At 55.4% G+C, this 27,991-nt stretch overlaps 1 protein-coding gene across 12 annotated transcripts; it reads right to left on the bottom strand.

Annotated features, from left to right (window-relative positions):
* Positions 1-4: 4 nt before the first annotated feature.
* Positions 5-27,865, bottom strand: HELZ2 (helicase with zinc finger 2). 12 transcript variants are annotated; one of them, XM_051802848.1, is made up of 20 exons: positions 27,645-27,865; positions 17,236-18,363; positions 16,942-17,125; positions 16,495-16,602; positions 15,382-15,905; positions 14,390-15,022; positions 12,452-13,235; positions 11,949-12,024; positions 7,131-10,638; positions 6,191-6,276; positions 5,706-5,837; positions 5,303-5,470; positions 4,937-5,078; positions 4,360-4,476; positions 3,755-3,947; positions 2,724-2,858; positions 2,268-2,486; positions 1,823-1,979; positions 1,155-1,322; positions 5-677 (listed from the first exon to the last, which is right to left on the bottom strand). In XM_051802848.1, the coding sequence occupies exons 2-20, from the start codon at positions 18,219-18,221 to the stop codon at positions 556-558; spliced, it is 8,442 nt and encodes a 2,813-aa protein (XP_051658808.1). In that variant the 5' UTR covers positions 18,222-18,363; positions 27,645-27,865; the 3' UTR covers positions 5-555. The 12 variants fall into 12 exon arrangements, with proteins under 12 accessions (XP_051658808.1, XP_051658818.1, XP_051658814.1 ...); XM_051802858.1 differs by lacking the exon at positions 27,645-27,865 and adding an exon at positions 27,500-27,607; XM_051802854.1 differs by lacking the exon at positions 27,645-27,865 and adding an exon at positions 26,861-26,902.
* Positions 27,866-27,991: the final 126 nt, after the last annotated feature.

Genomic DNA, 27,991 nt, shown 5'->3' with positions numbered 1-27,991 from the left:
TTAAAAAAAGAAAAAAAAAAAATAAAAAATGAGAAGTCTTAAAAATCACCCTGGCCTTGGTTTTAAAATGAGAGGCTTTTTTTACTCAGCAGCTTTGGTCCTCCAGGGTAAACAGCATCTTGCTGAGCAGCTCTGCTGTGTGTGGTTGCTCCACCCTGATGAATAGACTGAGTATTTGATCCCCAAAGCGCAACTCCGATGGCTGGACTAAATATTTGGTCCCCAAAAATTGCAGCTGCAGTGGCAGGTAGGATGGGGGGGTTCTGCTGAGCATCTTACAGTTACAAAAACAGTAATGTCATCAATAAAGTCACACGCCCCTCATCCATCTCCAATGCTTTTTGGTTTGCTAATAGCTGAAAGTTCCTGTCCAAGGTTGCACTGATTAAAAACACCCCAAAATGCTGAAGGAGGTGCTGAAGCTCTGAGCTGTCACGGTGCAGGGGAAGCTCCCAGCTCCCCTGCTGCATTTGGCTCCGTGGGTCATTAAAGAACGGAAAGATCTGGTCCTTCCCAAGGCACAGGTAACGCAGCTCTGGCAGAGAGGGCCCATCCTCATCGGATCGCTGTGGTCTTCCTGACACGAATGTCCTGGGCTGCAGCACAGCAGTTGCGCTGGCGGTAATGCTGGAGCAGTCTCTTCCACAAGGGGTTGCATTCCAGGAGGTACCGGTTCCCTGCGGGCACAGTGATGGGGCCAGCGGGTTAGTGGCCAGAGGAGGCTCGGCTGCTACCATCACACAGAAACTTTTGTCTAACATCTCTAGCTAATGGGGCTGGGTCCCTGGCAGGAGCACTTCCAGCTCCCTTCTCCATGCTGTCATATCTGTGAGCAGCTTCCCCACACACCACAGCCTATGCCTGTGCAATTAGGAGAAAAATAAGCAGCCAGATTTTGTTAGGAGAGAGCTCTAGCATGCGAGGGACAGGAACAATGTGGTCCAAACCAAAGGGTGAGAAAAACTAACTATACGTGCTGCACTCAAGCCGTGCATGAGCCCTGCCTTGCCCAGATTGCCCAGTTCCAAAACCACGGACTAAAGAAAGGGCAGAAGAATAAAGCAAGACCATTGGTTGTACTAGTTTGGATCACCACCCCTTTATCCAAGCATCCTGTTCCCCTGCAGGCCTGTGCACCGTCCAAGGAGACCCACCTATGATGCAGAGTCCTTCCTGAGCTCGTGTGATGCCAACATTGACCTGGTTTGGGTCAGTAACAAACCCCAGGTACTTCTTCTGCCAGCTCTTTGTGGGTTTCCTATCAATCTCAGACCGGGGGCAGGAGCGTACAGTCGAGAGGATCACATATTTCCACTCACTTCCTAGAAAGTGGAATCAAACCAGATATTTTTAGAAGGAAGCTTTTGGTCATCCCTCCACCCCACAGGACACTCATTTCTCTACTTCATCCACCTTCTGGGTTTCTCTAGTTTCAGAGACCATCGGACTTCTGGTTGTTGCTCTCCAGAGAGAACATGTTTGGGCAGTTCTCCAATACCCCCATCAGACACAGAATCATAGAATCACAGAGTGGTTTGGGTTGGAAGGGACCTTAAAGACCACTTAGTTCTAACCCCCCTGCCATGGGCAGGGGAACCTTCCACTAGAGATCCTCCACCTTCCTGCCTTAAGCAGCCTCACCCTGCCCAAGCACTCCAGAGGCTTCCAAAAGATTTATTATAGTCACAAATCACCCAGAAATCTGATCTTCCATGGTTGAAATGACCCTGGGGTAGGGTTTGCTCAGAGACTCTATTTGCGAGCAGCTCCTGAGGAAGGTGGGAGGAGACAGACACGCCCCTCCCCTCTCCTGCCCCCTCACCTTGACTCTTCATGATGGTGCAGACAGTCACCCCGCGGACGCCCTCCCTCAGGAGGCTCTTGTTGATCTCGGACACCTGGGCGTTGTAGGGGCTCAGGATGGCGATGCTCTCTGGCCGGATGGTGCCATCTAGTGCCAGCTGCTTGGCGATCCTCACCTGGAGAGACCAGTGTCCTGCTCACCTGGGAAAGGGGCCTGAGGGAACGGCCCCCCAGCATCCTCTCCACGGGGCAGCGATGGTGCCTGCCTTGGGGTCAGGCTGCCCCAGGCCTTCCTCTGCCCAGGGGTGTCCTGGTGTGCTCCAGACCCGGGAGACACCAGGTAGACACTGCACCCTGCTGATCTTTAACCTTACATCTCTGTTGTCCCTCCACAATCCCAAGAGTGACCCAGCACAACACCCTCCCCTCCTGCGTCCCCAGCAATCCCCCAGGACCCTCCTCACCGCCTGCGCCACTTCCTCAGGGTTGGCTTTGGAGTTCTCGTTTCCTTCCTCAGTGGAAATCATAAGGGACTGCTCCTTGCCTTCCACGTGCCCGAAGATGATGGGGCAGCAGCTGTTATCCCTGTGGTGGAGCACACTGGGTCTCCGATGAAGCTGAGGCCACGTTTTCAGCCGCGTTTCATAGAACTCCTGGGATGGGAACTCGCAAATGCCATTGTGCTGGCAGAGAAAAGGAGAGAAACCGAGGTGAACAAAACCCAAGGAACTTCTCAGGCCTGCAGCATCTCTTTGGGCTGGCTTCACCCACTGTGACATTGTGCTGTAGCTGGCTCTGGCATATTCCTAGATGTAATCCTATATCTAGGAAAGGGAAAGCACTAATGGAGAATATGTGATGCTTCAGGCAAGCCCACATTTTCTGTGATGGACAAAAGACAACCCCCTCGAGGGCCTCACCATGCGATATTGTGTATCCAGCATCCACGCCTGTTCCCGGTAGCGCTCAAAGAGAGACGTCTCCATGCCAAGACTCTTGCAAACATCATTGTTAACCACCGGCTTCAGCTGCTTGTGATCCCCGAGCAAAACAACCTGGAAGGAAGAGCAGACACCTCAGCTGCGAGGGTGGTGGCACTCATGAAGGAAATCAGCTCTTTGAAAGGCTGCTTGTACACAGACATTTGTTGCTACTTATTTATGTTACGGTTACAGCAACCTCAGTCAAAGACCACAGTGGCCATGATATAAAGATCCTGTCCCAGAAAATGTGTTCCCATCTGATGGGAGAAAAACAAAAAAATCAGAGAATTCTACAATAGCTTGGGTTGGAAGGGACCTTAAAGATTATCTCATTTCAACCCCCCTGCCATGGGCAGGGACACCTTCCACTAGCCCAGGTTGCTCCAAGTCCCGTACAACCTGGCCTTGAACACTTCCAGGGATGGGGCAGTCACAGCTTCTCTGGGCAACCTGTGCCAGGGCCTTCCCACCCTCACAGCAAAGAATTTCTCCCTAGTATCTAATCTAACCCTGCCCTCTGTCAGTGTGAAGCCATTCCCCCTGTCCTGTCCCTCCAGGCTCTTGTCTAAAGTCCCTCTCCATCTCTCTTGAAGCCCCTTTAGGCACTGGAATGCACTCTAAGGTCTCCCTAGAGTGCATTCTAGAGCCTTCTCTCCAGGCTGAACAGCTCCAGATCTCTCAGCCTGTCTCCACAGCAGAGCTGCTCTAGCCCTCAGAGCATCTTCAGGCCTCCTCTGGACTTGCTCCATCATGTAGTTGAGTCTACTCAGATCTGCTCTATGCTTCTTGTCATGTTAATACTTTGTACTTGGGCCAGAACAATTTTTTGGTGACAGCAATACCCATCCCATAAGGAAGCACAAACCTTAACATGCGGTAAGACTTGGAAGAGCAGCATGGTAAAGGATGGAAGAGGTTCCAGAGCTCTAAGCTGCTGTCCCAGGCACATGTGTTTGGGAAGGACATACCTTCTCAGCACGGTGGTGGCCAACCAAGGGGATGAGGGTCTCGGGCTCCGTGGACATGGCACACTCATCAATGATTATCTGCCTGACATTGAGCTGCTCCAGCATGTTGGAAGATGAGGCAGAGCACGTGCACAGGATGACATCGTGACGCTGCAGCTGATACGTGCGACCACTTGACAGCCACTCTTTGTACCTGGTGGTCGATGCAGAAAACATCGGGTTATGCATAAGGGAAACATCTCCAGATTCCTCTGCAGGAACCAGGCAGAGCCTGTACTTTCCCAAATGATTATGGCTCCCTCCCTAGGATGAGCTAGTGTTCCCAGAAAAGGGCTTTGGATGGACACTGTAGGAAATGTACTTTGTCCTGAACTCAACAGGGCGGGGGCTGCAGGTGGAGGATTCAAGGGTCACAAAGGCATAATAGGACTTCTGGTCCAGATGGACAACAGCACAGAAACGATGTTGAGGCTCTGCACTGTGCCACTAATCTCGAGCTCATCTCTTTTTATCATTATTCTGAACACACAGTTTATTAATCTGTGCTTCAGAGGTGGCACACAGCCAAAGTCAGCCATCTCTCACCAGGGTCTCTTCCTACTCACTTCTGTGTTTCTGCTTCTGTGATCTGGTCTCCATTCCTCATCCGAGCGTCAAAGTGACGGATCTCCTGCCAGAAAGGGCTGGGCGCCCGCCGGATGAGGTGATGCAGGATTATATCGCTGAGTAAAGAGTCAATATGTAAATATTTTCCCCCAACACAGACCCAAGTGATCTATTCTACAGTAAGCAAACCACACCACCTGTCTATGTGGAGAAACCCCACTAGCTAAAAAAGTCACAACCAGATTGTCCCATCATTGTAGATCCAACAGTTCACACTCGAGGACAGAAAATACAACCACTTCCCTTTAGCAGTTGCAAGCAGGAATGAAGTCAGAGACTTTTAGAGCTGTTCCACAAAGAGATGAAAACATCTAGGGACTTTTAAACAACCTGGGTTTCCTGACTAGTGCTACATTAGACTGTACACCTTCACTTGAAAAAATTAATTACAAATTAATTACAACGCAGGTTAGTAGCGCAAAAAAACCTGCATTTGCTCTGGCTTGTTCAGGGCTACTGGTGCAGAAGCCACCTCTCCCCAGCACCCTCATTGCCTGCGGGGCCCTGCCATCCTACCTGAGCTCACGCTTTGGCTTTGTATCCCGCAGGGATTTACGGGAGAGCTGCCGGTTGCTCCCCGGGTACGGGAATTCCATCGCCTCAATGGCCTCCCCATAAACCCTCAGTGGTTTCAGGTTCTTCATCTTCAGCAGCATCTCTGGGGAAGGAGGACAGGTCTGCTCAGACAGCACCAGGCACTGATGGTGCTCATGGCCTGCCTCTCCCCACCCCTCACTCCTCATCCCACCCTCACCGGTCCTCGCCCTGCAGCGCAGGGTCTTCTGTAAGGACCATCCCCACTTTCTGCCCCTCCTGCTCACACCACATGTTCTCCATCCCCCCACCACGAGCCACTTCAGGGGCTTAAAAAACGATAGTTACCAGCAACAACATCAACAGACTTGTTGGATGGGCCACAGTACAAGATGCACTTTCTCTTTTTGGGCTTTTCTTTTTCCAAGCATGGTGTTTCATCCTTCTCAATGCTCTCCTCGTTCAGTTGATGGAACCAGTAGACAATGTGAGTTCCAACAACGGTCTTCCCTGTGCCTAGAAAAACAAGGAGGATGCTGAGAACATTTCAGCAACAACACCCATGCTCTGGATCAGCATCTGCCTCATCAGTCATGAAATAAAATCAAGAACAGAGGGGACTGCCTTGCACAGCTGTGGGTGATGCCAACACACGCTCCCTTCTCCTGGTTCACCGAGGGTCCTATGGAAAGCAGCAGATCAGCTCTCACCTGCCATTCACACCATGGGTTGTCCTGCTGTCCCCCCTTACCTGGTGGGCCTTGGATGAGCGTGAAGGAATCTCTCAGAGCATTCAGGATAGCCTGGTACTGACTCTGGTTAAGCTTCCTGTGGCTGCCAGGGAGATCAAAGGATCTTTGCTTCAGGATTCTGGATTTTGTCACTGTTACAGCAGAGCCAAGAAAACAAATTTAAAGAAGGTTACTGAGGGCAGCACAGAAGTGATTGAACAGGAGGATGCAGCAGGTACTAAGGAGCAGGTACTAAGACCACCTAAAAATAATCCTTGTCCCATGCCAAGATACTCTGCCTGTGAACCTTCTCTGTGAGTCCTGGGGATTACAACCTCAGCAGGGCATCCCAAATTATGTAGCAGCTCCTCTCATCCCCTTGTCAGGGTAACCTCCTGGTGTGGGAGCATCAGTCCCACGGCAAGGGCCCACGGAAGCTGCCAGGGCACCTGCCTGGCCAGAAGCAAGTAGCCACAAGGTAAGAAAGATTAATATTTGCACTTACCTTTCTGAGGAGGTTCGTGGCCAAGGGCGATGCTTTTAGCAAGGTCGGAGGCATATTTCAGCCTCCAAAGTGCCTTTTCTTTCCGTCTGACAGACAAGGAAAAGTAAGAATGAATGGAATGCAGCACAGAATAGCAAAAGTTGTAATACAGCTTTGCACAGCTGCCTTGTTTATACTTTCTCTCTGCTTTGGTGTTGCATTAACTCCTTCCACAAAGAACTTAAACCACAAATAACTTAGACTTATTCTGCTCCTCTGCTTCTGGGACTATTTCTTAACTGACTGAAGAGCTGAGCCTGCAAAGATGTTGAGGGCAAGGAGCACAACTTCTGTCCTAACTTCATTTTATTATGGCCCACCCCCTCTTCGTGGATTAGCTTCCAATTTTTCCTAAAATTCACGGCACAAAAGGAAGCACATTCTGCCCTGAGAAAGCTACAACATCATGGGTGTGTAGCAGCCTCTGCTGTGTATGAGGAAGGGCAAACTAGACATCAGCTCTGATTTAATAAGAGCAGATCTTGCTTTGCAGCAACAACAAAGGGGAATGATTTGGAAATCAGGGAGCACTTCTGCTAAACAAACCCCACTCCAGTGCTTCACATATGACATGTATTGCAGCAACTCAGTAACATAAGAAAAGATGCCCAGGGAAATTTCAGCACCCATCTCCCCAGTCTCAGGGACAACCAGAAGAGCATGAAACCCTCTGGAGAACAAACCTTAGGAGTGCTGCCATCCCCCTGAAGATCCACAGCCCAACAGTATGGTCAGTAAGAGCTGGGTAAAGGCAGGTTTTTCAGGGGATCAGCCACAGTAGAGAGCAAAGCCCATGGGGGTGCAGCAGAGGGGCCCCAGGGGAATGCAGCAGAGGGGCCCTGTGGGAAGCCACTGCTCTGCATGGACAGGTTAACCAGAGCACACTGCTAAGCCCACTTACACATCTGGCAGCATCTTTGGTATCAGCTCCACTGTGAACCTGGCAGAGGGCTGTGAGATCTCCACAGGGATGTTCTCCATAGACATATAGTGGATGTAAAAGTTCATTGTCTGCTGACCAGTCCTGTCTGACTTCTTGTCATCGTCGAACTCCTCAGTGATCCCATGAGCCACCCAGGTGTAGGTATCAGGATCGACCACAAGTTTGTTCTCTGACCTTCCCTTGTCAAGCAAAGTCAGGTTCTGGAGGCCATGGCTAAGGCTTTCCTCATCACTTTGGAGGCTCCCAAGCTTCAGCCCCTCTAAGCGGATGCACAGGTAACAGTTGAAGAAGTCCACTTCAATGGAGCAATCCTCCAACCACTTTTTGTTCAGGATGAAGTTCCCTTGCAGCTGCCCTTTGCTTGTCCTTTGCCTTGCCCACTTTATTTTAACATCATGGAGGACAATCGAGTCGTTCTCGGCCACGGCACACGACGCAGACTCCATGGCACTCATCGGCATCCACACCTTGTTGTACTCCGTCGTGTTCTTGTACCTGTCCTTGGATTGCAGCGTGGCATAGGCAGAGAAGCACTCAATTGGCTTCTCCATGTGCTGCAGGCAGACATCAAAACCCGGCGTCACACACCACAGCTGCACGAAGGGCACCAGGAATCCCCGGCGGACGTCGGTGGTGAGCTGGAACCGCAGCGCGTCGCCGGCGCTCAGCTCCAGGGTCAGCTCCATGTAGTGTGAGCATGGGCTCTTCCGCACCCATCCCACGTGCCGCTGGTACAGCTCCTTGCTCTGCTGCAGGAGGGAGGCAGCCCTCTCAAACTGCTCCTTCCTGATGGCCGTAAGCACGTCTTGCCACGTCTTGGTGCGGAAGAGGGTGACACTCTGGTCACGGAGAGGTCCTTCCCGCAGGCTGTGCTCCTTCGTCTCCGCAGAGTATATCCTCCTCTTCCACGTCAGCCTGATGCTGCTCCGCTGCTGGATGAACACGGGCTGCTCTATCAGCTGAAGGGACCTGTAGTTAATTTTCTGTGGATCCGGAAGACTCTCCTTGTTGAGGGGAAACAGGGCTTTAAAAAACCTGCTCATCTCTTCGATATCCACCACGAAGGCAATCTTCTGCAGGACTTGGCCCTTCAGCTGGGTGGCCATCTGTAGGCAGTGGGCTCTCTTCTCATACATCATCGCCTGGGAATTCTTCCTGTTGAAGTCGTGACAGAGAAAGTCAATGTCATCCACAGAATAGATGAGGGGCTTCTTGCGGAGCACGGAATGAAGGTGCCGCTGGACCACGACATCCACGTATCGGCGGATGGGAGAGGAAGCCCAGGTGTACGAGTCAACATGCAGGGAGTAATGGCCTGCTTTCGACTGGGCAGTGGAGTTGGAGCGGCAGAAATAGGAGCGGCTGAGCAGCCTCCTGAACTCCAGGGCCACGGGAGCCAGCTTTGGGTGGATGTCATCAGTGACGACGAGGTCTAGCATCTTCTGGAAGTCACGGGCACTGGCAGCCGACTGCAGGTGCTCCCAGATGGGGGCCAGAAGACTGAACTCCACATTTTTAGAGGTGTCTTGTCCAGGAGGCACTTCTCCCAGGTGATGTGAGAGATGGATGGACAAAGGAACGATGTGGTTGTACTGGTTTTTCATGTGTGACAGCTGTGTAAGACTTGGCTCACACTGACACCGGAGAGGAGTGACATTTCTGGTCACTTCCTTGTCAGTGAGGAACTCAGCCACGAAACTGTTGAACATGATCATTAACTCCTCTATCATCTGATGGGACCCCCTCTTACCTGGGGAACTTTCCTCATCCAGCCGGTCATAGAAACAGTCCTCCTGCAGCCGAAACTTCCTATGGATCCTGGAGAAGTGATAAGCCACAGCAATGCAGTCCTCCAGGGTATCAAAACGAAGGGTGTTTGCTGCTCCCCTGTAGCAGTCCTTAATGCAGAGCTCTGCCTCTTCATAGGACAGCTGCCTGTCTGAGCGGATCACGGAGATGGTGAAGACTTCCTTTAACATCTGATCAGTGTCCTTTTCTACGGTGACAAACAAGGAGATCACCCGACGATCTTTCTGTGGCAGGAGGCTGCAGACGTCCTGGCTAATGTGGGGTGGGAACATGCCCAGAGGCTCCCGCTTGGGAGCATAGTAGGTGATGCCCCGCTTCTTCGCTTCCAGGTCCAGGGCACAGCCTTTGGGAATGATGCCGGCCACGTCTGCAATGTGGATCCCAATCTCATAGTGACGCCCAAGATCCCTGACACTGATAGCGTCGTCCAAATCCCTGGCACCCTGGGGGTCAACAGTGAAGGTCGGGTAACTCCGACAGTCCTTCAGGGGTTCCTTGGTGAGGTTTAGTTTGCTGTTGGAAGTGTATTTGGCTAACTCCCTGTTGACAGCAGCTGGGTATTTATTCTCCAAACCATACTCCAAGGCAAGGATCTTTAAGCCTTCTTCCAAAGTCAATGCTGCATGCAGGATCTCTGTTACTATTCCCAAAGGGTAGTAAAACCCCTCCCGCCAGGAGATAACCTGGACGCAGAAGAACTGGCACCTCCTCGTCTCCTGGTTGATCTTCTCGCAGCTGACCACCCTGTACTTCCCATTGACAAGTTTGCGGATGGGAACGACATTGGGTTTCTCCTTCAGCCCTGGGACAAATATTTTGGTGACAGTGGGATCGATGGGTATCATCACCCGGGGATCAAACTCGTCCATCATGCAGATGAAGCTCCGTTCTCTCTCGGCGCGCTTTAGGATGCCCACGACCTTCCCCTGCGGGCGGTGGCTGCTGCTGTCGGCCGTGCTGCCCTGCAGGATTTCCACCAGCACCTCGTCCCCAGTGAAGGCCGTCCCACAGTGAACTCTGCCCTTGATCTGAATGTTCATGGCAGGGGAGTCGTTGAGGGTGAAGGCAGAAGCTCTGTCGAACCCCTCTTTGATCAGCTCGCATCTCTTGTACATATTGGGGTGCATGTGCAGATACAGCTGCATCATCTGAGAAGAGAAGCTGGTGTATTCCTGCTTGTCTGCCCACAGGTTTGAAGCCTCAGACTTCACATTCAGCAGCCCTTCTTCAGACACTGTCACCAGCATGTTCTTGCTCTCATCTAAGAGCTCCTGGAGGATGGGATCATCGGGATTCATGCTCTCATCTTCAGAGCTGGAGGAATCTGTGTCGCTGTCCTCCTCATTCCTCTCTGGGCTTCTGCTCCAGCTCTCCTTGTCACACGCAGCCTGTTTGATCTGGGCCATCGTCAGGTTCTCCGGGAAGATGCTCCCCTTGTCGATGCACTGCTGGATGAAGCGCTTCCACACCTTGCTGCACTGGCCGTGGGAGCACAAGGCCACGGCATCCCCCACTGCCACCACCAGCGACTGAGCCCGGGTCATGATGGTGTTGAGCACTCTGGCCTCGTTGAAGAACTCGAGGTGGTGCGAGGCTGAGATGCGCAGGCTCTCGCTGGTGTGGACCGTGCTGATGATGATGACCCGAAACTCCCGCCCTGCACCGGAGGGGACAAGGGAGAAGTCACTCACAGGAATCCAACAGGGAATACCCTGCCTGGCTCTCACCCATCTATGCTGTGTCACGTGGCCATAGACTGATGCAACCCTGCTTGGCTGAAACACAGGAGTCACCCGATGTGAGTAAAGCAGCTCTTGGGGATGGTGAGATCCTCTGGGCACGAGTCAGGATGGACACCACAATGCACCACTGCCCACACACCAGGGAGGGAAGGGCAGTGTGGAGACGAGACAAGGGCACTGGGGCAGTGCAGCCATGTGTGCCCATGGAGTAGCCCTGTGTGCTCAGTGCCACCAGCAGCCCCGCCAGCTGCTCCTTGCAAACACGGGTTTGCTGTGAATCCCAAATTCCCTGAGGGACTGAGGGTCTTGCAGGAACTAGAGCAGTGACCACTCACAAGGACACCTCTCCCCTCGAGAAGAGCTCTGCTGATCACACAAAAAATAACAACCAAAAAGAGGCACCCTGGTGACATCAGAGCTGGGAAGACACTGCAAAAAAAGGGTGTGGGGATCAGAAACACCCCCCAGGGTCAGTTATTCTTACCACGAGGAGTCTCAGCTGCACATTAAAAAAAAAGATAATAATAATAATAAAAACATAGATGAGTCATAAACTAAGTCCTTGAGGACAAAACCAGCCCTATCCCTCCCTCATCATCCAGAGCAGCAGATTCCTCCTCTAGTGAGCTGCTCTGTGATTGGTACCCACAGGCCATCCTGGTTTCAATTCCCTTCTATCACTTGCCTCCCCCACTGGTACTCAGGGCTTCACATGATTCACACATGCCCAAGTCTCTGGGATGGCACTTACAGAATTTTCACCCTCCTACAAAGCAAAATCCATATATTTGAAATGAGTTGACAGTTGGGTGCAGATTTAGTTCAGTGTGAAATCTTATTCACTAAGGAAAAGATGAAATCAAAGAATTGCCAACCAGAAGGGGATGGAAATCAGCCAAAAGATTTCCAGACACTCCATCCTAATCAGTGTTAACGTGGGCTGCAGCAGTGGCAAAGACACGGGGAGGGCAGGGGAGCTCTGCCTGGCAGCACCTCCCAGAGAGGTATTTTTCCACTGTGACAGGCAATATTTTGCATTTTAGCAGGGAGGAAAATGCAAATATGTTGAAAACTCCTCTGCTAACACCCCACTGCCTCTTCCCCCAGCCTGTTACACAGTGGCTGTAGTTGCTATGGACTCTCCCGTTCACCAACATGACTGCAAAAGTTGTCCATGACTAGCACGGAGAAGACCCCAAAACGCGGCCAAGCACAAGACACACACCTGGCAAGTTTTCGTAGTTTTCCACCACCACATCTTGTAGCTGCTTTTTCCTCAGCTCTTGTCTTGTTGCAGAAACCTGATAAGAAAGAAAGAGGCACAACTGAACTCAGCTCAGAAACACCTCCCATCCAACACCGAGGTCCCTCACCCTGCACAGCTGCAGGTTCCTCAAGTTACTTGGCAGCAGCCACACGTCCTGGGCTGACTTCAGGCAGGGCTCCCACTGCCTTGTTGTTAACCTGCCTAGAAGATGCTGAAAGCAGTGTTCAATTGAGCCATCCCACCATGAGGCATCTCTGCTCCGACTACCCAGGACACGTTACCTAAATGGACATTGCCTCAAAAAAACCACTGATGGCATGTGAGACCCCAGATTCCCTATTTTCACTAGCACAAGAGACAGGTTTATCATAAATAGATTAAAAAGCATTTCTTAGGGAATGTTTAGTCATCAGTGCAGGTGTAGCCCCCTCAGGTGGGGAACACAGGTTTCTAGCACACACCTGCATTCCATGGGAGACCACACAGATCTTCTTCAGATCCCGGACACCCCACTCATCTGGCCACCTCTGATAGATCTCCTTCACTTTCTCAATCACTTGTATTATCTCGGAGGCATTGTGCCAAGAAATCATGGAGATATCCCTTTCGGCCACACCAGACACGTGGCAGAACACGAGCGGGTAGATTTCGGGATGGGGTGGGATGTTCCCACTGGCTTGGATAGCGTTGCCATTGCCAATGTAGAAGTGCTTGGAGACAAACTCAATGATGCCTGCAGTGGAACGGTAATTCTCGTTGAAGATGATCCTGCTCTTCATGGCCACTTCATGCCTCTCCCTCTGGTAGAACTGAAAGAGCCGGTTCAGGAGGGTGTGATCAGCAGACTGCCCACCCCCAACACAGAATAGCTTGGGGGTTATCTGCATGTGGTCCCCGGCAAGGACAATCCGGGTCTCAAAGGTGGCGAAGGAGAGCGGAACCAAAGCTTCGCACTCCAGCATCTGCGCAGCCTCGTCGATCATGATGTGGGTGAAGTAGCCTGGGGGAACCTTCAAGTTCTTGGATAACATGGAGGTGGTGATAATGATGTGGTGCTTGTCGATCTCCTGCTGCGTGGGGTGCCGGAAGGAGCGCTGGTCTGGCGAGAGGCAGCAGTACATCTGGGTGATGGGGTCCGTCAGGTTGACGGGCCGGTCGGTGGATATAATCCTCAGGGGAACAGCCCACGGGTGCCCGTTGATCACATAGTTGTGGAAATACTCCCGGATGTAGATGTCAGCTGCACTGGAGGGGAACAGAAGGGAAAAGCATCGAGGAATTGTAGGTGCTGTTCCTAAACTCTGTGACTGTCCTCCCAAAGTGCTCTCAGATCATTCCCCACCACGCACCCAAACTCTCCCCCTGCTCTGGTGACACCACTCTTGTCACAGCAGACATTCACGACCACACAAACAAGCCAGTGTTGGTGTAGCCACCAATTCCCAGCCTCTTTCGAGAGTATGGTATAAAATAGGAGTTGATACTCAAGACTAGGGCATCTCTCAACACCTATATGGAAAAATGTGATGTGCCCAACAAAATCTGTGGCCCTGCTGCTGCCCAGGGCCAAGTGACATGGAGCTCTCCTCTGACAGCATCCCCATCCCTGGGTGAGATGAGATCTGCTGGAGAAGTTTCCGTGCAAGCAACCAGCCTGGAACAGGCTAAGATTAGCAGTCACCATCTATTATGCATTAAAAACTGAGGCAGCATCAGCCTGCAGGATCAGATGTGGACACTCTTTTCAGTGTAACTGCTCTAATTTTAACAGTCTTGGCCTGGTTTCTCTGAAGGCAGATTCAATGGCATTCAGACCAGATCTGCATTTCCTCTCCCCCAAACTCTCCTTGGAAAAGTCAGTAAATTGGCACGTGCACAAAGCAAAATAGTCTTCAAGGACAACTAGAGCACAATATTATCCGAGCACAGTCAGGCAATGGCTTTCTACTTGTTGCAGTACACAGTAAAGGCTGGAAAGAACTCTCTCCAGCCCCATTCTCATTTTATAATGAGGCAGGAATATGTTAAGTGTTCAAGATCAGGTTGGATGGGGCTTGGAGCAATGTGGCCTAGTGGAAGGTGTCCCTGCCCATGGCAGGGGGTTTGGAACAAGATGAGCTGTAAGGTCCCTTCCGAACAAAACCATTCTAGGATTCTATAACTTTATGTTGCCGCTTCCACAAAGACTTCCACCTATGCCTGGCTTCCTCCTAGCAGGAACTGCTAGAGCAGTTTAAGATGTATTCAGTAAAAACTAATCTATTTAAGCAAACAATTGAAGTGCATGCTGAGAAAAGGGCAGCTCAGCTCTGGCTCATACACTTGGGCTCCCCCTCAATCCCCCAAGGAGAGCAATGGACCAGACTGCCCAAACCTCTGGTTGCCTCTTCCCTGCTAACCTGTTTGTGTGAGTGCAGATCAGCACCCGTGTGTTGGGCTGCCTGAGGATCTCCAAGGTGGCCATGGCCAAGGTGAACGTCTTCCCTGTACCAAAAGGCCCATAGATGAGCAGAGGTGGGACCTGCCGGCTCGTGGTCTTCTGGCCTGTGATGAAGGAGATGGCTTGTTTCTGCTTGCTATTCCCTCTCTGTGGTGACCCAAGAGAGTAGGGGATGGTGCAACTGGCAACATCTGGCAGGACCAACTTCTCATCCAACAGGCGGTCCACAGCCTGGTGCCACTGCCGGAACAGCAGCTGGTCGATTTGGAACTGGATCTCCACCTTGTGGGAGGCGTTTGCCTTGAAGTTCAGCTCCAAGCAGCATCTGTTTGGTATCTGTAGCCAGATGGTCTTCTCCGTGGTGGCTTTGTGCTCCACAATAACTTCATAAACCCGGTTGTCTATAGGTGGGTCAGGTGCCAGGAAAGCGGTGGGCACGGACCTGCTCAGCAGGTACCCCTCGTCCGTGTCCGGCGAGAGGTTGTACGGGGTAGGCACTTCAGCAAACAGCTCCCCAGAGACAGCAAACTTCATCCCCATGGAGAGGCTCTGCAGCATGGGGGTCAGGGAGATGAGGACCCGCAGGTTGAGTCTGAAAGGAGGAAACACCCGAATGAAGAGCAGAGAACAGACCCAGCAGCTCATGAGCCCTCCCCAGTGAAAGGGGGATTGCTACCCACACCCAGAGAGGGTCTGCCAGCCCCCCAAGCACAGAGGGACAGAAATCATGCTTCTCACTAATCCACAGCCACAGGATGAGACCCAGCTCTTCCCCTCCTATCACCACCCACTAAGCCATCCTTCTTGGCAGGTTCCCATTTTTCTGGGAAAGCACCCCAGGACCCAACCCAGATGGGACAGAGACCTCAGGAGCAGCAGGCCCCAAGGGTTAACCATGGGCTCATGGTCCTCATCAAGGAGGAACCATCTGGATCCACACCTGGCACTTACTTGGCAATCAGAGCCTGCTCGGCTTCCTCCTCACGGAAGAGGAAGCTGTGCATCTTGTCCCGATAGTTGAGCCGGGTGATGGGAACCACTGCACCACCCTCACTTTGGTAATCCAGCGCAAGAGCAGGAGGTTTGTACTTCGCCAGCAGAGCCATGTCCTCGGCAGTCCTTGGCACGCTGGGAACGATGATCCGGTTACCTCTATCCCACCGCTCAAAGTTGACGAGTCGGCTGCTCTCCTTGCTGCTGGGGACGTGCTGGGGGGTCTCCCTCCTGCCCACCTTCACCTTGATCTTCTGCATGAGGACGGGGCGTTTGCCGAAGTCAAAGACCACCCACTGCTCGAAGACCCCCAGCGTGCAGCATTCCATGCTGACCTCCACCAGCGCCGTGCGGGGCGAGGAGGACACGATGGCCACGTGCTCCCCCCGGAGGTACTGGAGGTCCTGGGAAAGGCCATTCCCCGAGAAGTAGAATTTGACTCCAGGTTCCCTCTTCAGCAGGGCCACGTGCTGCAGAGACATCTGCCATTGAGGAAAAGACAGGGATACAGTGAGGGCAGCCCACGGGAAGAGCCCAGCATCTGGTGAAGTGCTCCAGCAGCACTTCCTAGAGAAATGCCACGTCAGACTCACCATAGCTTATTCCTCATGCAATCTCACAGCAATTATTTTTGAGGTCTCAGAGAACCTCAGGTTTCAGTTTAATATCAATGGAGCCAGTGTGCTGTAAATGGGAAATCTCCTGCATTGGAGGGGACAGGCTCCTGCCCACAACACCCACAAAATCCTGGGCAGAAAAGCAGTTGAATGTGATGATACCTGGGAGGTGTTAAGAGGAGCCAAGTCTACCCCAGCTCCACTGCAGAAGATGGGAGGCACAGTGGCTGCACCCCTCACACACAGCCCCAGTGCAGGCACCACCTGACCTGCTCCTGAATACCCAACACATGTCCTCACTCTGACATCCCCCAAGCCCTGTCCTTCTGCCCCTTGCAGAAATAATAATTAAAAAAGCCCCAACCAAACAAAACCCTCCAAAGGACAAGGACTGCACCCAGCAGCAGGCACTGCCAGCAGCGAACAGCCTCCCCCTGCACAGGGCTGGGCTTACCTGAGCGTGGACCTTGAACCTCCACTGGTATTTCACCCTCCTGTCCTCCAGCTGCACTTGCAGAGGCTGCTCACACACAACTCTGGCACCCTCGACATGCTCAGACATCTGTGGGAGGCATGAGAGGGACTGAAGGCAGTGTCCCAGAGACACACTGCAGAGCCCTCCACGGGGCTTTACACTATATCCTCCCAAGAGGGACCAACAGTACATCCTCACCCACCGCTGCTCCATGTCCCAGTGGGAAGCAGGAGGACCTACGGCACAGCTCGGGTACCCCGAGCAGGCTCTCAAGTTGCCATCTCAAAAGGGGTGAAGGAAGGGGGATGCCACATCCCCTTCTGCATTCCCATTAGGAAGGTGAGCGGTGGGTTCCATTCCCAAGCTCTCACACCAGAAGATTCCTGCACTGGACCAACACGCTCCCACCCTGTGCCCGCCACTCACAATTAACACCTCGTTGGAGCACGTCCGATACTCGGCAATGAGCCGGTCCTGGTAGGACAAGAGCCCGTCCTTCAGGGCTTGCTTCTTTTTCTTGTCGGCAACCTTCACCCTCTGGATCCACTCCTGCAGCTCCTCTTTGGAATGAGCCTTGGTGCAGCTATTCCCCATTTCACACACCTCCGCTCTGTCGGGAGAGAGGTGTCCCAGGTGCCACCCGTGTCCGGTGGCATGGGGGTCCTCAGGGAGCCGGCAGCTGCCTGCTGCCCCTGCCCTCTTCCCCGGTGGACGCCTTACCTGCTGCACAGCGAGAACTTGGTCAGCCCAAGCGGCGGCGCGCGGTGCACCCACTGCACAGAGCCGTCGGCCGAGAGCATCTGCACGTGCTCAACGGAGGAGCAGTGGTTCTCAAAGCTCTCCTGCGAGCTGAAGGTCACCAGGCAGATCCGGCAGTAGAAGTGCACTGGTGTGGGTGCCTCTGGCTCGCCGTTGGTGCTGCAGGTGCCCACGGGCGGCAGCAGGTCGGAGCGCAGCAAGCCCTCCTCCCTCTCGGCCTCCCAGACGGCCATCTCCACGTCACTGTGGGCAAACTGGCAGCGGTGCAGGCCGTGCCTGCAGGGCTGGCCCCGGGAAACGAACCGGCAGTAGTTGAGGGTCGAGATGAACTCAGGGCAGGGCCGGATGGCTGTGTACTGCTGCTTCTTCTGGCTGTCCAGCACCACGTGCACCAGGAGCGGGTCCCAGGCGCGGTGGGACTCGCAGAGCCGCCTGTGGCCACCCACCGAGATGCGCTGGGGGCAGCCGAAAAAACAACGCCTGCAGATCTCCTGGAAGTGCCCCCCGAACTCGCTGGTGATCTCACTGGCAGCGCTGGCAGTGTGGGGGTGACTCCCCAGCTGCGCCTGCAGCACTGCCGCCTTCAGCCAGCGGCGCTCCAGCTGGTGTTCCCTCTCAAAGTTCCAGACCATGGCCTCCTCCACGCTCCAGGCAAAGGTGCACTGGTTCTTGTGCCTGGTGCAGCCCATCCCCATCACGTAGTACCTGCAGACGGCGTAGCGCGCCGGGTTGGGGAAGCCGGGCCGCCGGGACACCTTCCTCCAGGCCGTGCTCCGGTGGCTGCGGCAGCGGGCCAGCAGGATCTCGTACATGCACTTGTGCTCCACCTCCCGCGGGTGGTAGGTGATCTCATTCTCCTTCACGCTGCACTTGGAGCAGACCAGGAGCAGCTCCAGATGCTTCTGGAGGCTGCCCAGCGGCACCCCTGGGCCATTGGCTGTCGGCATCTTTGGTGGTGGCTTGAGCGGAGCAAAATGAGTGTCGGGAAGGTCCTACCAGGCGATGCCAGGGAGAGGAGGTGCCATGGAGCGAGTGGATGTGTCCTAGCTCACTATGTACCTGCCAGCCATTGATGCGAGCTCATGAAGCCTGACAAAGGAACAAGGAACAAGCAACTTAGCAGGAAATATCAGACAGTTTCTGACTGGGTGCACACAGAGGTAACAGCACAGCCAGGAACCCCGCCCAGACACTCTCACACTCGGCACCCCAGCACCTGAGGTCTGCCCCCACCCACTCACCCAGCTCTGCTCCCCCACCACCCCGGGTCCCAGGGGACCGTGTCCCACAGGGATCATGCTGCTGAGTGGTGCTGGCTCTCAGCAGGGCTCAGCCTGGTCCCGTGTGCCACAGCCCGTAGACCATCAGCATTTACCACCCAACATGGCAAAGCAGTGGAGGCTGCCCCAGAGGACCCACCCCGGCCCCCACAGTGGCCACAGAGCTCCCCCCAGACCACAGCCACATTATCCAACTTCCTCTTCCTGCTGCCGGCGCCTCCCCCACCTCGGTTCCCTCCTGCCAACTTTCTCTTTCTTTTTCCTGCTCTCTGCTCTGGGCTGGCTGGGCAGCCCCACAACAAGTGGGAGGAACCCAGCTCCAGCCCCTCAGCCCATCTGCCCTCATGGCACAAAAGATTAATTGGAATTAACTAAGGAAGGAACCACCCTCTTTGCTCCTGGGATGCAGCACCCAAGGCCAGGAGATGGGCATGCGGGAACAGGGACCTGCCAGCATCTCTCCAGCTGGCAGCTCAGTAAACATCCGGCTGGGAGAGCTCAGCCCTGGCGGTGAGGAAAGCAACTGACGGCTCACTGCCCTCTCCGGCCACCAGCTCCGGCATTTGCCATCAGTTTCCTGGGTAACCAGAGGCCAGGAACATCCCTGGGAATGATGCTGCAGGGTTTGGTGGCTGGGCCACGTGGTCAGGGTGAAGGAAACATGCCCAGGCACATCCGTGGGCAGGGTGTGCTGCCAAGCAAAGCCACCAGCCTCATGCCGAGGGCTCCTGACCAGCAGCCACCATGGACCAGCTCTCCAGTGATACTGGGGATGAGACAGATTTACAGCTGAGGTCCAGTGGACAATGGAGGAGGAGGGCAAACCTTGCATTGCTTCTGCAGAAATACTTTTCACTTTTAGTTAAGAATCCTTTTCCCTCCTCTGGGATTAAAGGGGTGCTGGGGGAGGCAGGCAGAGTGTGCTGAAGCTGCCGCTCCAGCTGGAGCTCCAGGTAGCAAACACCAAGCTGGAAGTGGCAGGAGCATCACCCACCCTCCCAGCTCACCCTCAAAGAGGTCCTCACCTCCCATCCCAGTGTCACAGCACCCACCTGCTGCCGAGCCAGGAAGGAACCACCTAATCCTACTTCTCTGTGTGTATCAGGTCGGACACGTGCTCAGTGGATAAACACCAGCCCAGTTTATCTCTCAAGGCCTGGCAGCGAGCCTGGCACTGGGCAGAGCTGCAGGTTTCTGATTTGGAAAGCCGTGGGATTCCGTGGTGGACTCCCACGGCAGCGCTGGCTTGATTTGGGTCACTGTGCCACGGCATCAGCTCTGCACCCAGAGCTAAATCACCCCAACTCATCTCTGTGCCTTCACTTCCAAACCTTTACTTGCAGCACTCAGTGCAGGCTGGCAGTGAAAAAGAGCAGCCCTGACCCAGAATGGGCTGAGGCCAGCAGAGAGCCAGGATATCCCATCCTCTGCCTGTAACAAGGTCACGGCCATTGGACTAAAACTGTTTCTGCAGCCCAGGGGTCGGGAGCTCTTTCTTTGCTCTGATTCTACCACAAAAATAGAAAGGTTGGAGCCATAGCAGAGGTTCTGGTGCTGCCTGATTGCTGACTAATGCAGAGAAAATGCTTTCCACTGAAATGAAATAATTTGGGAAACAATAAAAATACAGGAGAGCACCTATGAAGGCAGGACAGGGCATGGGACACTGTGTCTCCTGCCCAAGGGCATCAAGGGATGCTCTGCTGATCCCCAGCAAGACAGCAATGGCAGCACAGCATTGGCAGGGGCTGCAGACCCTCTGGAGCTGCTTGGAAGCTGCTCCAGTCAAATTGCTCCAGTATCATGAGCTCCTGAAAAACCCACAGACACTGGGAACCTGGGCAGTGGTTTGGGGAGACACAGTTTGCTCCGAGTGCGGCTCTGCAGGACCCTGTGCTGGGCTGTAGGAGGGAAAATCCCTGCACCTGCTCCCTCCTGTGCCAGCCCAGAGAGACCGTTTGCCAAGAGGGAGCATTCCCACTCGGCTTTCCCCAGGAACTGAGTAATGAGCTGAAGCTAAGTGGGACCCCAGGGCAGAGGCAGAGACCCCTGCGGCTGCAGGCTCAGCTTGTCCCGGGAATTTGGCTTGGGCAGGAGGGACATGGGGGGAGATGGTGGCAGCAAGGGGCTGGTGGGGTCAGGCTGTTCCCAAACCTCCACACTGGGAATGCCCGGAGCGGGACCCAGGTCACACTCAGCCTCCAAGAGCCTTTCAGCTCCTCTGAAGCTGGTGGGGGCAGCGCATTCCCAGTGGAATCAGAACTGACATCTGCAGCTTCGGGAACACCTTGGCATCCCTCCGACAGCAGTTTCACCTTCCTTCCTCTGGAAGACTCCTCCTTCAGACCAGCCCTCTGGGAAAGGCACTCACGCTCAGGGTTTGTGCAACATCTGTGCAACATTGAAACTGGTGAAAACTCCAAAATACCTCAGTTACACACACAGGAGAGGATGAAACCCGATCAGTGGCACATGGCTCCGGGGAGAGGGAGCCGAGCTTCCTGGTCCCAGCACGTCCACAGCCACAGAGCCCACAGGAGACACAGTCCCACAGCACTGACAAACCCAGTTAAACGCTTAAGAACTGCCCATAAAAATCTTGCAGGACAGCCAGGTTGCTACCAGAATTCATGCCCAGGCAGGGCATCCCAGCTGTAAAAAACTAAGAGGGAATATTCCACCTTTAAAGGGTCAATTGCCTTGCTGTTTATTTTTTTAAGAAAGCGTTTGACTTTGAGCAAACTGCCAGAACATGCTCTGGGTCTGGAGGTGGGAGGGAAGCGGAAGGGGAAGTGCAAACCCCGCTCAAATTCTCTGCACAGCAAATTAAAGCATTTTTTCTCTCTACAGTCTTATACAAGGAAGAGAAAAAAAAAAAAGGAAAAAAGAAAAAAGCTAGGGGAACTTTTGCAATCCAGGCTGGGGTGGAGGGAAGACTAAGGGCACGAGGAAGCTCAGGGAGGTGTGCTGTAAGACAGCTGTCCCACCAAGAATAAAACTGATGTCAACTGGTGTCTTGGGGCAAAATCCAAATGCCCCAACAAAGGGCATTTGCTGATGGGGAGCAGTATTTACAAACCAGCCACAGACCATGGTTGACAAGCTGACTTTTGGATATTTTAAGGAAAACAACCTTCTTTACACCGGTCCTGAAAAGCCCAGACCAGTGTTTAAAGCCACTCACATCCCGCTGATGGGTGACAACTCACCCTGGCAGATAGAGAGGCTGGTTTATTGTACCCCCAGGTCATGGAGGTTCATGGCCCCATCAGGGTGAGTATCTGCCTCTCTCCCAGTTGCACGGACCCTCCCCGGGCACCGACACAGCCCCACTGCCAGCACAGGTCCAGCCTTGCCACAAAGCAAACCAGACCACACCATCGCTGACAGCATTTCCTCCGCACTCAGGAAGACGCTTTGGGTCAGGGCCGGGCCACGCTGTGTCCGAGCATCGTCCCCGGCAGGCGCCTCGCGGGGCAGCGCTGAGGCCAGAGATAATCACATTTCTCCAGTAATGGCGAGTGGAAGCACGGCCGTGGCAGAGAAATGCTCATCGTGTCCCTGCGTTCTGACGCTCCGCACCCATCCCATCCCACCAGGAGGAAGGCGGTTCTTCACCAGAATCAGCACTTGGTTAATTATTGACAGGATATTAGGCAACGCGTTAGGCTGGAGTAAGCCAAATGCCCCTCGATCAGAGCGAGCGACGTTGATCAGAGTGCTGGGACAGCCCTCTGTGGGGATGGGGACAGGGCACCGCGTGCCTTGAGGGGCTGCAGCCCCGCATCCCAGCTATCAGACCCGGCTGAGCACTGGGGAGTTTTTCCTCAACTACAAGCATTCGGAGCAGCAGTGCGAGACCGTCCCAGCATCCCCAGCAGCCCACGGGTGATTGGTGCAGCCGGGCTGGCCGGGAGGGTTTGGCAACGGTGGAAAAGGAGCTGCCTGGCGGATGCTGCCCGGTGCCACCCCATTGCCCACAGTCCCCCTCCTGGCTGCACCGAAGCCGCACCCCGCCGGTATCTCCCTCCAGTGCAAAACCAGCCTCCAAAGTTCTCGGGGCACCCCTCCAGTTTGTGCAGAGCCCCCAGATACCGGCACCCCGAGATGCTGCATTTGCTTTATCCAACTGTAAGAAGTTCACGCGGAGCTCCCAGATGCTCCGAGCTCAGAGGCGGCAGCAGAGGGGGGAGCTTTCGGCGTTCGCCCACCGGAGGCGGCACTGTGCACCCCTGGGGTTCTCCCCATCCTCGATCCAGAGCTTTGCACCCCAAGATCTGCACCCTGGACATGACCCTCCTCTCCCCATGGCGCGCCAGCCCGGGCACGGACGCTGCGAGCCGAGGCGGGGGCTGAGCGGGATGCGCACCCCGCACGCCCTGCAGCATCCCGCACGCCCTGCAGCACCCCACGGCTCGCTGCGGGGCTGCCGGGGGCACCCTCGGTCCTGCTGCCCCCCAGGGCGCTCCGCAGACCCCCCATCCCCGGAGCTCCCCCACGCTCGAAGCCTCCCCCGCCGCTCTCACCGCCGCCGCCGCCGCCGCCGGGGTGGGGGGCTCAGGGGGACCCGGGGACTCGTCGCCGCCGGCAGTTTCGTTTCTGGGGCCTCCCCGCATTCAAACCGGGGCCGGACTTCGCGGAAATTGCATCACGGCGGCCCCGCCCCGCCCCGCCCGCCGGCACCGCGGGGAGCAGGAGCCGGCACCGGCACCGGGCGGGGGGAACCGGCACCGGCACCGGGGGGAGCAGGAGCCGGCACCGGGACTGGAGGGACCCGCCACCGGGACCGCCACCGGGCGGGGGGAGCCGGCACCGGACAAGAGGGACCGGCATCAGGGCGAGGGGAGCCGGCACCGGGCACCAGGGGGAAGGGGCACCAGGGGGAGTGGGCACCAGCACCGGGGGAAGCAGGAGCCGGTACCGGCACCGGCGGGATAGCATCACCCGCATCCCGCAGCGAACAGGACGCGCGCTCCTGGGGGTACCAGCCTTCCATCCCCGTCCCGCTCCACTCGCTCATCTCCGCGCATCGGGGGCTGAATCTCACCCGGGTCATGACCTCCCCTCTCTCCTGGAGAGAGGGGCCACTCCCGGAGCCGCTGCTCACCCGCGGAGGGTCGGGGATCCCGCGCTCAGCCTCGGTCCAGCGCACGTTGCAGCGGCACCGGCGAGTTATGAGCGAATATCGATTGGCAGCCCCAGTGCCCAGCCCGGCCCCCCCGGCAGCCTTTTAATGGTGCTCGGGAGGGAGGGCGGTGGGGGCAGAGCGCTGCCTTCCTTTCTGTTCATCACTTTCGTTTTCCGTTCGCTTCCCCGCCCGGCCCGGTGCACACGCTGCAGAGATCAGCCTCGAGCCAAAAACAAACCCAAACCCCAAATCCACCCCCGGCAGCAGCAGAGTCTCGTTTGCATCCGGTTTTGTGGGGCAGAACACACAGCCAGGGGCAAGAGCCCGCACCCCGGGTTGTGGCACATGCCACTGCACAAGCACCATAGCCTGATGCTCAGCACCCAGGTGTGGGGCTCCTCAGCACCTGAGGAGTGGGGGATCCTCAGCACCCAGACTGTGGAGGTTCCTCAGCCCCCCAGCATTGCCCCCTGCCACCTCACCAAACCCACCCCACAGCAGCTCAGCACCTCATCCCACCATGAGGCAGCGTCTTCCCCTTGTGTGTTCTGGTGCTGCTGCGAATTTGCGGGTGGTACTCACACATAACTGACAAGCCCCTCAAAACACACACACCCAAGCAAAAACCCCAGGAAGTCCCTGTAACCCACCTCCAGCCCCAGGAACCCACCACAGCAGCATCATCTCACCAGGCTGGGCATGAGGCTTCAGAAAGCCCCGGCCCGTGAAGCGGGTGTTGCACTGGGCCCAGCGCTACAGTCGTGCTCCAGTATTCCCACCTAATGGAATTATCCTCATGCCAGAAGCCAGCTGCAAGCCCTGGAAACAACCAGGGAAAACGAACACACCTCCAGCTACAGGTGGCTGTAAAGATAGCAGGCACCAGAGGCAAAGTCTCCCTGCTGACAGCACCACTGTTCAATCCCTCTGTCAAGCGATGGGCACGTCGTGCTTGGTGGTGCCACCTCAACACAAAGCCAGCCTCAGGCACAGAAAGAGAAGTTTTTCCTCAAAGCAAGTGGGAGGAGGAAACACAGCCCATGGGTCACGCTGGCGACAGCAGAGCAGGGAGGAAGGAGGGACAGGGACTGGTTTCTGGTGTGTTTGTCAACACAGATGGAAGGAGGAAGAAAAACAATGTTTTTGACCTTCCAGCCACTGGGGGCCTCAGGGAGAACCCCTGCCCTGCTCCCATCCAGCAGCACCCTGTGGAGCCCTGGGGGCAAGGGGCTTTCCCACCACTGAGGGGAGTGGGACAGCCCAGGCCTGTGGGCTCTGAACAGATCCCACTGGAACAGTGGGCTGCCATGGGAACGGGGCATTCCTGGCTGGCAAACCCACCCAGTCTGTGCACCAATGCTCTGGTCACTGCTGGACCCGTGGTGGGACAGCCACCCGAACAATGCCACGCTCTGCTCCGTGTACTGTCAGCAGGGAGCACTGGGTGGCTCAGCCCCGCAGCAGGAACTGACCCCCACGGAGCCCCCACACTCGGTGTTCCTGCCCAGGAAAGGGCTTCCCAGCTGACATGAGAACTGTTACAGTTTGGGCAGCACCAGGGCTCCATCCCTGGCTGGGAAGGAGCGATCCTTCCCCTGTGAGGATGCATTCCTGGAGCCAAGCGAGGCCCAGCCCTGGTACCAGGATGTTCCACAGAGATACAGCCTGTCCCTGCTTGGTATTGCCTGCGGGAGGAAATCGTCCCCCTCTGCAGCCCTGACTCTAAACCACAACAAGGGTCTGTGCGACAGCTCAGGCGGGATCAGTGAAAAACAAACAAAATACCTGAAACAACCTTCCCCGTGTGCCCGAGCCAGGACAGGCAGTGCCCAGCTCACCCAGGTGGAGCAGCCCCGGCACTGAGGCTTCACTCTGGTTTTACAGGTGGGAACAAACAGTTCTCACTCTATTACATAAAGCTTCCGGCCCTGCTCAACACATGCAAAGGCGCGAGAAGCCGCGGAGCAGCGCGGGCAGAAGCCGGCTCTGCTGTCCCTCCATCGCTGGCCGCGGGGCGCAGGAAGCCACCGCCGGAGCAGGGAGGAGGCAAAGCTGCGTCACCGCATCCACAGCATTAGGGCGGGGGAGAACCGAAACCCAGGATTTGCCGATTTTAGACAAACAAACACCCAACCCGAAAGCGCTGAGTTTCGGTTTCCATTCCTGCGGCGGCACGGGTGACTGTCACCGAGCGGTTTCTCCACGAAGTCATCGCTGCTGCCCCCCCCCCCCCCGCCCCAGATACGCTGCCCTTTGTGTGCTGCACACCCAGGGCTTGTCCGAGGACAATCTGGGAGGTGGGAGAGCCTTCCCGCGAGGTTGCTGGAGCATCTCCTACCCTGGTAACAGCCCTCACCAGCCCAGAGAGACGCAGTGACTGAGTGGACACTTGTGATTTCTCACAGCCCTCCACTCCCTGGCACCCCCCAGGCATCTGCTAGGCAGGACCATGGCACAGCTCTGCTCCCAACGCTGCCGGTCGGATACCTGGGAAGCAGGAGTCTCTGCTTTTTCCCAAATATCGCAGGCTGCTTCCGTGGATACCTGGAGGAGAAAACGCAAGCAGCCGAGTCTCCATCACCACTCAATCCAGGAAAAAACAGGGACTTGGCGTGAGTCATCCTCAGCCCTTATGTAATTTGTCTCTGGATGTGAGTCCTCCAAAGCCGGCTGTGAGTGGAGCAGCCCCGGGCTCCCAACGGGAGGAGAGGGGAGCATGGCTGAGCACCCAAGGACCCCAGGAAGGCAGCTCCTGGCAGCACCAGGCTGGCAGGGTGGGTTCTGAGGGCCCCAGCCCTGCTGCAGGGACCCCAGGCTCCCACCGCAGGTGGACACACTGGGATCCACTGCAATGATCCAGTTGTGGAGTGCACAACACTCACTGCAGCCCTGGGAGCCCCCTCTGGTGAGTGCAGCCCCCTGGAGAGGGCAGGGCTTGAGGACTCCCCGCTGCAGAGCCCCAGATCTCAGCGCTGTGGGAAGAGCTGATCCACAGGTGGGACGTGCCCCCACGGCCGATGCTTTACCACCCCTGCTGAAACCAGGGCTGCAGGACCAGGAGCTACTGCCACACTCACACGGGACTGTCCCCACGGCCAGGGCATGTTGCTCAAGTCCCCACGGCTGCATCCAGCTCAAGGCCACTCATCCTGACACTAATTTATAAATCTCTGCTTACAGCTTGCTGCAGACAACTTCCTTCTTTGCTTTTCCTTTCCAGCCCTCATCCTCCCATGAGTTTCTGACTCTGCAAGCCCCCAGCTGCCCTCGGCAGGGCGGGGAAGCACCGCGGCACACCCAGGAGCAGCACAGCCATCCCGGGAGTGGAGCACGTCACCGGGGCATCCCTCAGCACCCCAGGTAGTCTCTCGAGAAAAACAGGGTTGCCCCACCAGCACCTTTCTGACTGGCTGCCCCGAGAGCTGCTCAAAGGGAGGGGAGGATTGCACCAGCCCAAATCTGCCTGCAGAGCTTTTATTGCTTGGGGAGCTGTTTACATCCCAAGGAAGCGCCGCTTAGCAGAGCAAAGTACGCCCACGCTGGGAATGCTTTGCCGGTGAGGTGATCTATAGTCTCTAGGGCAGGTAAAGGTGCACGTAGCCAGGGAAGAGCTGCTGCCTCCTGCCTGCTCTGCCCTGGCACTTGCTGCCCACTGCCATATCCCCAGTACTGCCATGCCAACACAGAGCTGCCACAAACCCTGTCCCACCCCACACTCTGATGCCACCTCTCAGATACCATTAAAGAGGAGCCAGGAGATCCCTCCAGCCATCCCCTTTCTGCCTGGATGTCCCCTCTCCCTCAGTCCCTGAATAACCTGGATGAGTTTGTCCAAAGCAGAGATGGCTGGAGCAGGATGCTTAGCCCACAGCTCTTCAGGGCTGGACAAAGGCACCACGGCTTTCCAGCCCTAGCACTGCTGGAGAAAGTTGTCCCTGTGGTGCAGATGGACCTTCACTCACCATCACAGCATGGGAGCAGGGGGATTTGGGCTGGAAACACACCCCAGGTGTGGCTCAGCACTGCTGCTCACGCTGGAGAGGCGAAAGGCAGCTCAGGGTGATCACAAACCTTTATATTTCCTTGGTTTGACATGCTACTGCCGTCCCAAGTACACAGATAAGACTTCAATATCTTAACAGCAGGCAGCTGGGAGGGAAAAGCCTCTGATAAGGCAGAACTCCTCCTCAGTTGCAGCCCTGGCTCAGCCTCTGCTGAAACGAAACAAAATCTAATGCCTCAGAGGAATAGATCACTTTTCCCCATGATTACGTGTCAGAACTCTTCTAAACACAGCTTGGGGACTGGT

This window comes from Manacus candei, unplaced genomic scaffold (assembly GCF_025592945.1).
Source record: "Manacus candei isolate 608988 ecotype Guabito, Panama unplaced genomic scaffold, ASM2559294v1 h1tg000057l, whole genome shotgun sequence".
Taxonomy (NCBI): Eukaryota; Metazoa; Chordata; class Aves; order Passeriformes; family Pipridae; genus Manacus; species Manacus candei.
Note: the sequence above shows the minus strand (reverse complement) of the source record. Positions and strands in the feature narration are given on the sequence as shown.

Bases quoted from the DNA above. Each gene is read 5' to 3' on its own strand.
- HELZ2 (XM_051802848.1), bottom strand. From the start codon at position 18,221: ATGCCGACAGCCAATGGCCCAGGGGTGCCGCTGGGCAGCCTCCAGAAG. The intron at 10,639-11,948 runs GTGTGTGTCTTG...CCTCCGGTGCAG, and splicing joins AAACTACGAAAACTTGCCAG to GGCGGGAGTTTCGGGTCATC. The intron at 1,980-2,267 runs GTGAGGAGGGTC...TGGTCTCTCCAG, and splicing joins CTGAGGAAGTGGCGCAGGCG to GTGAGGATCGCCAAGCAGCT.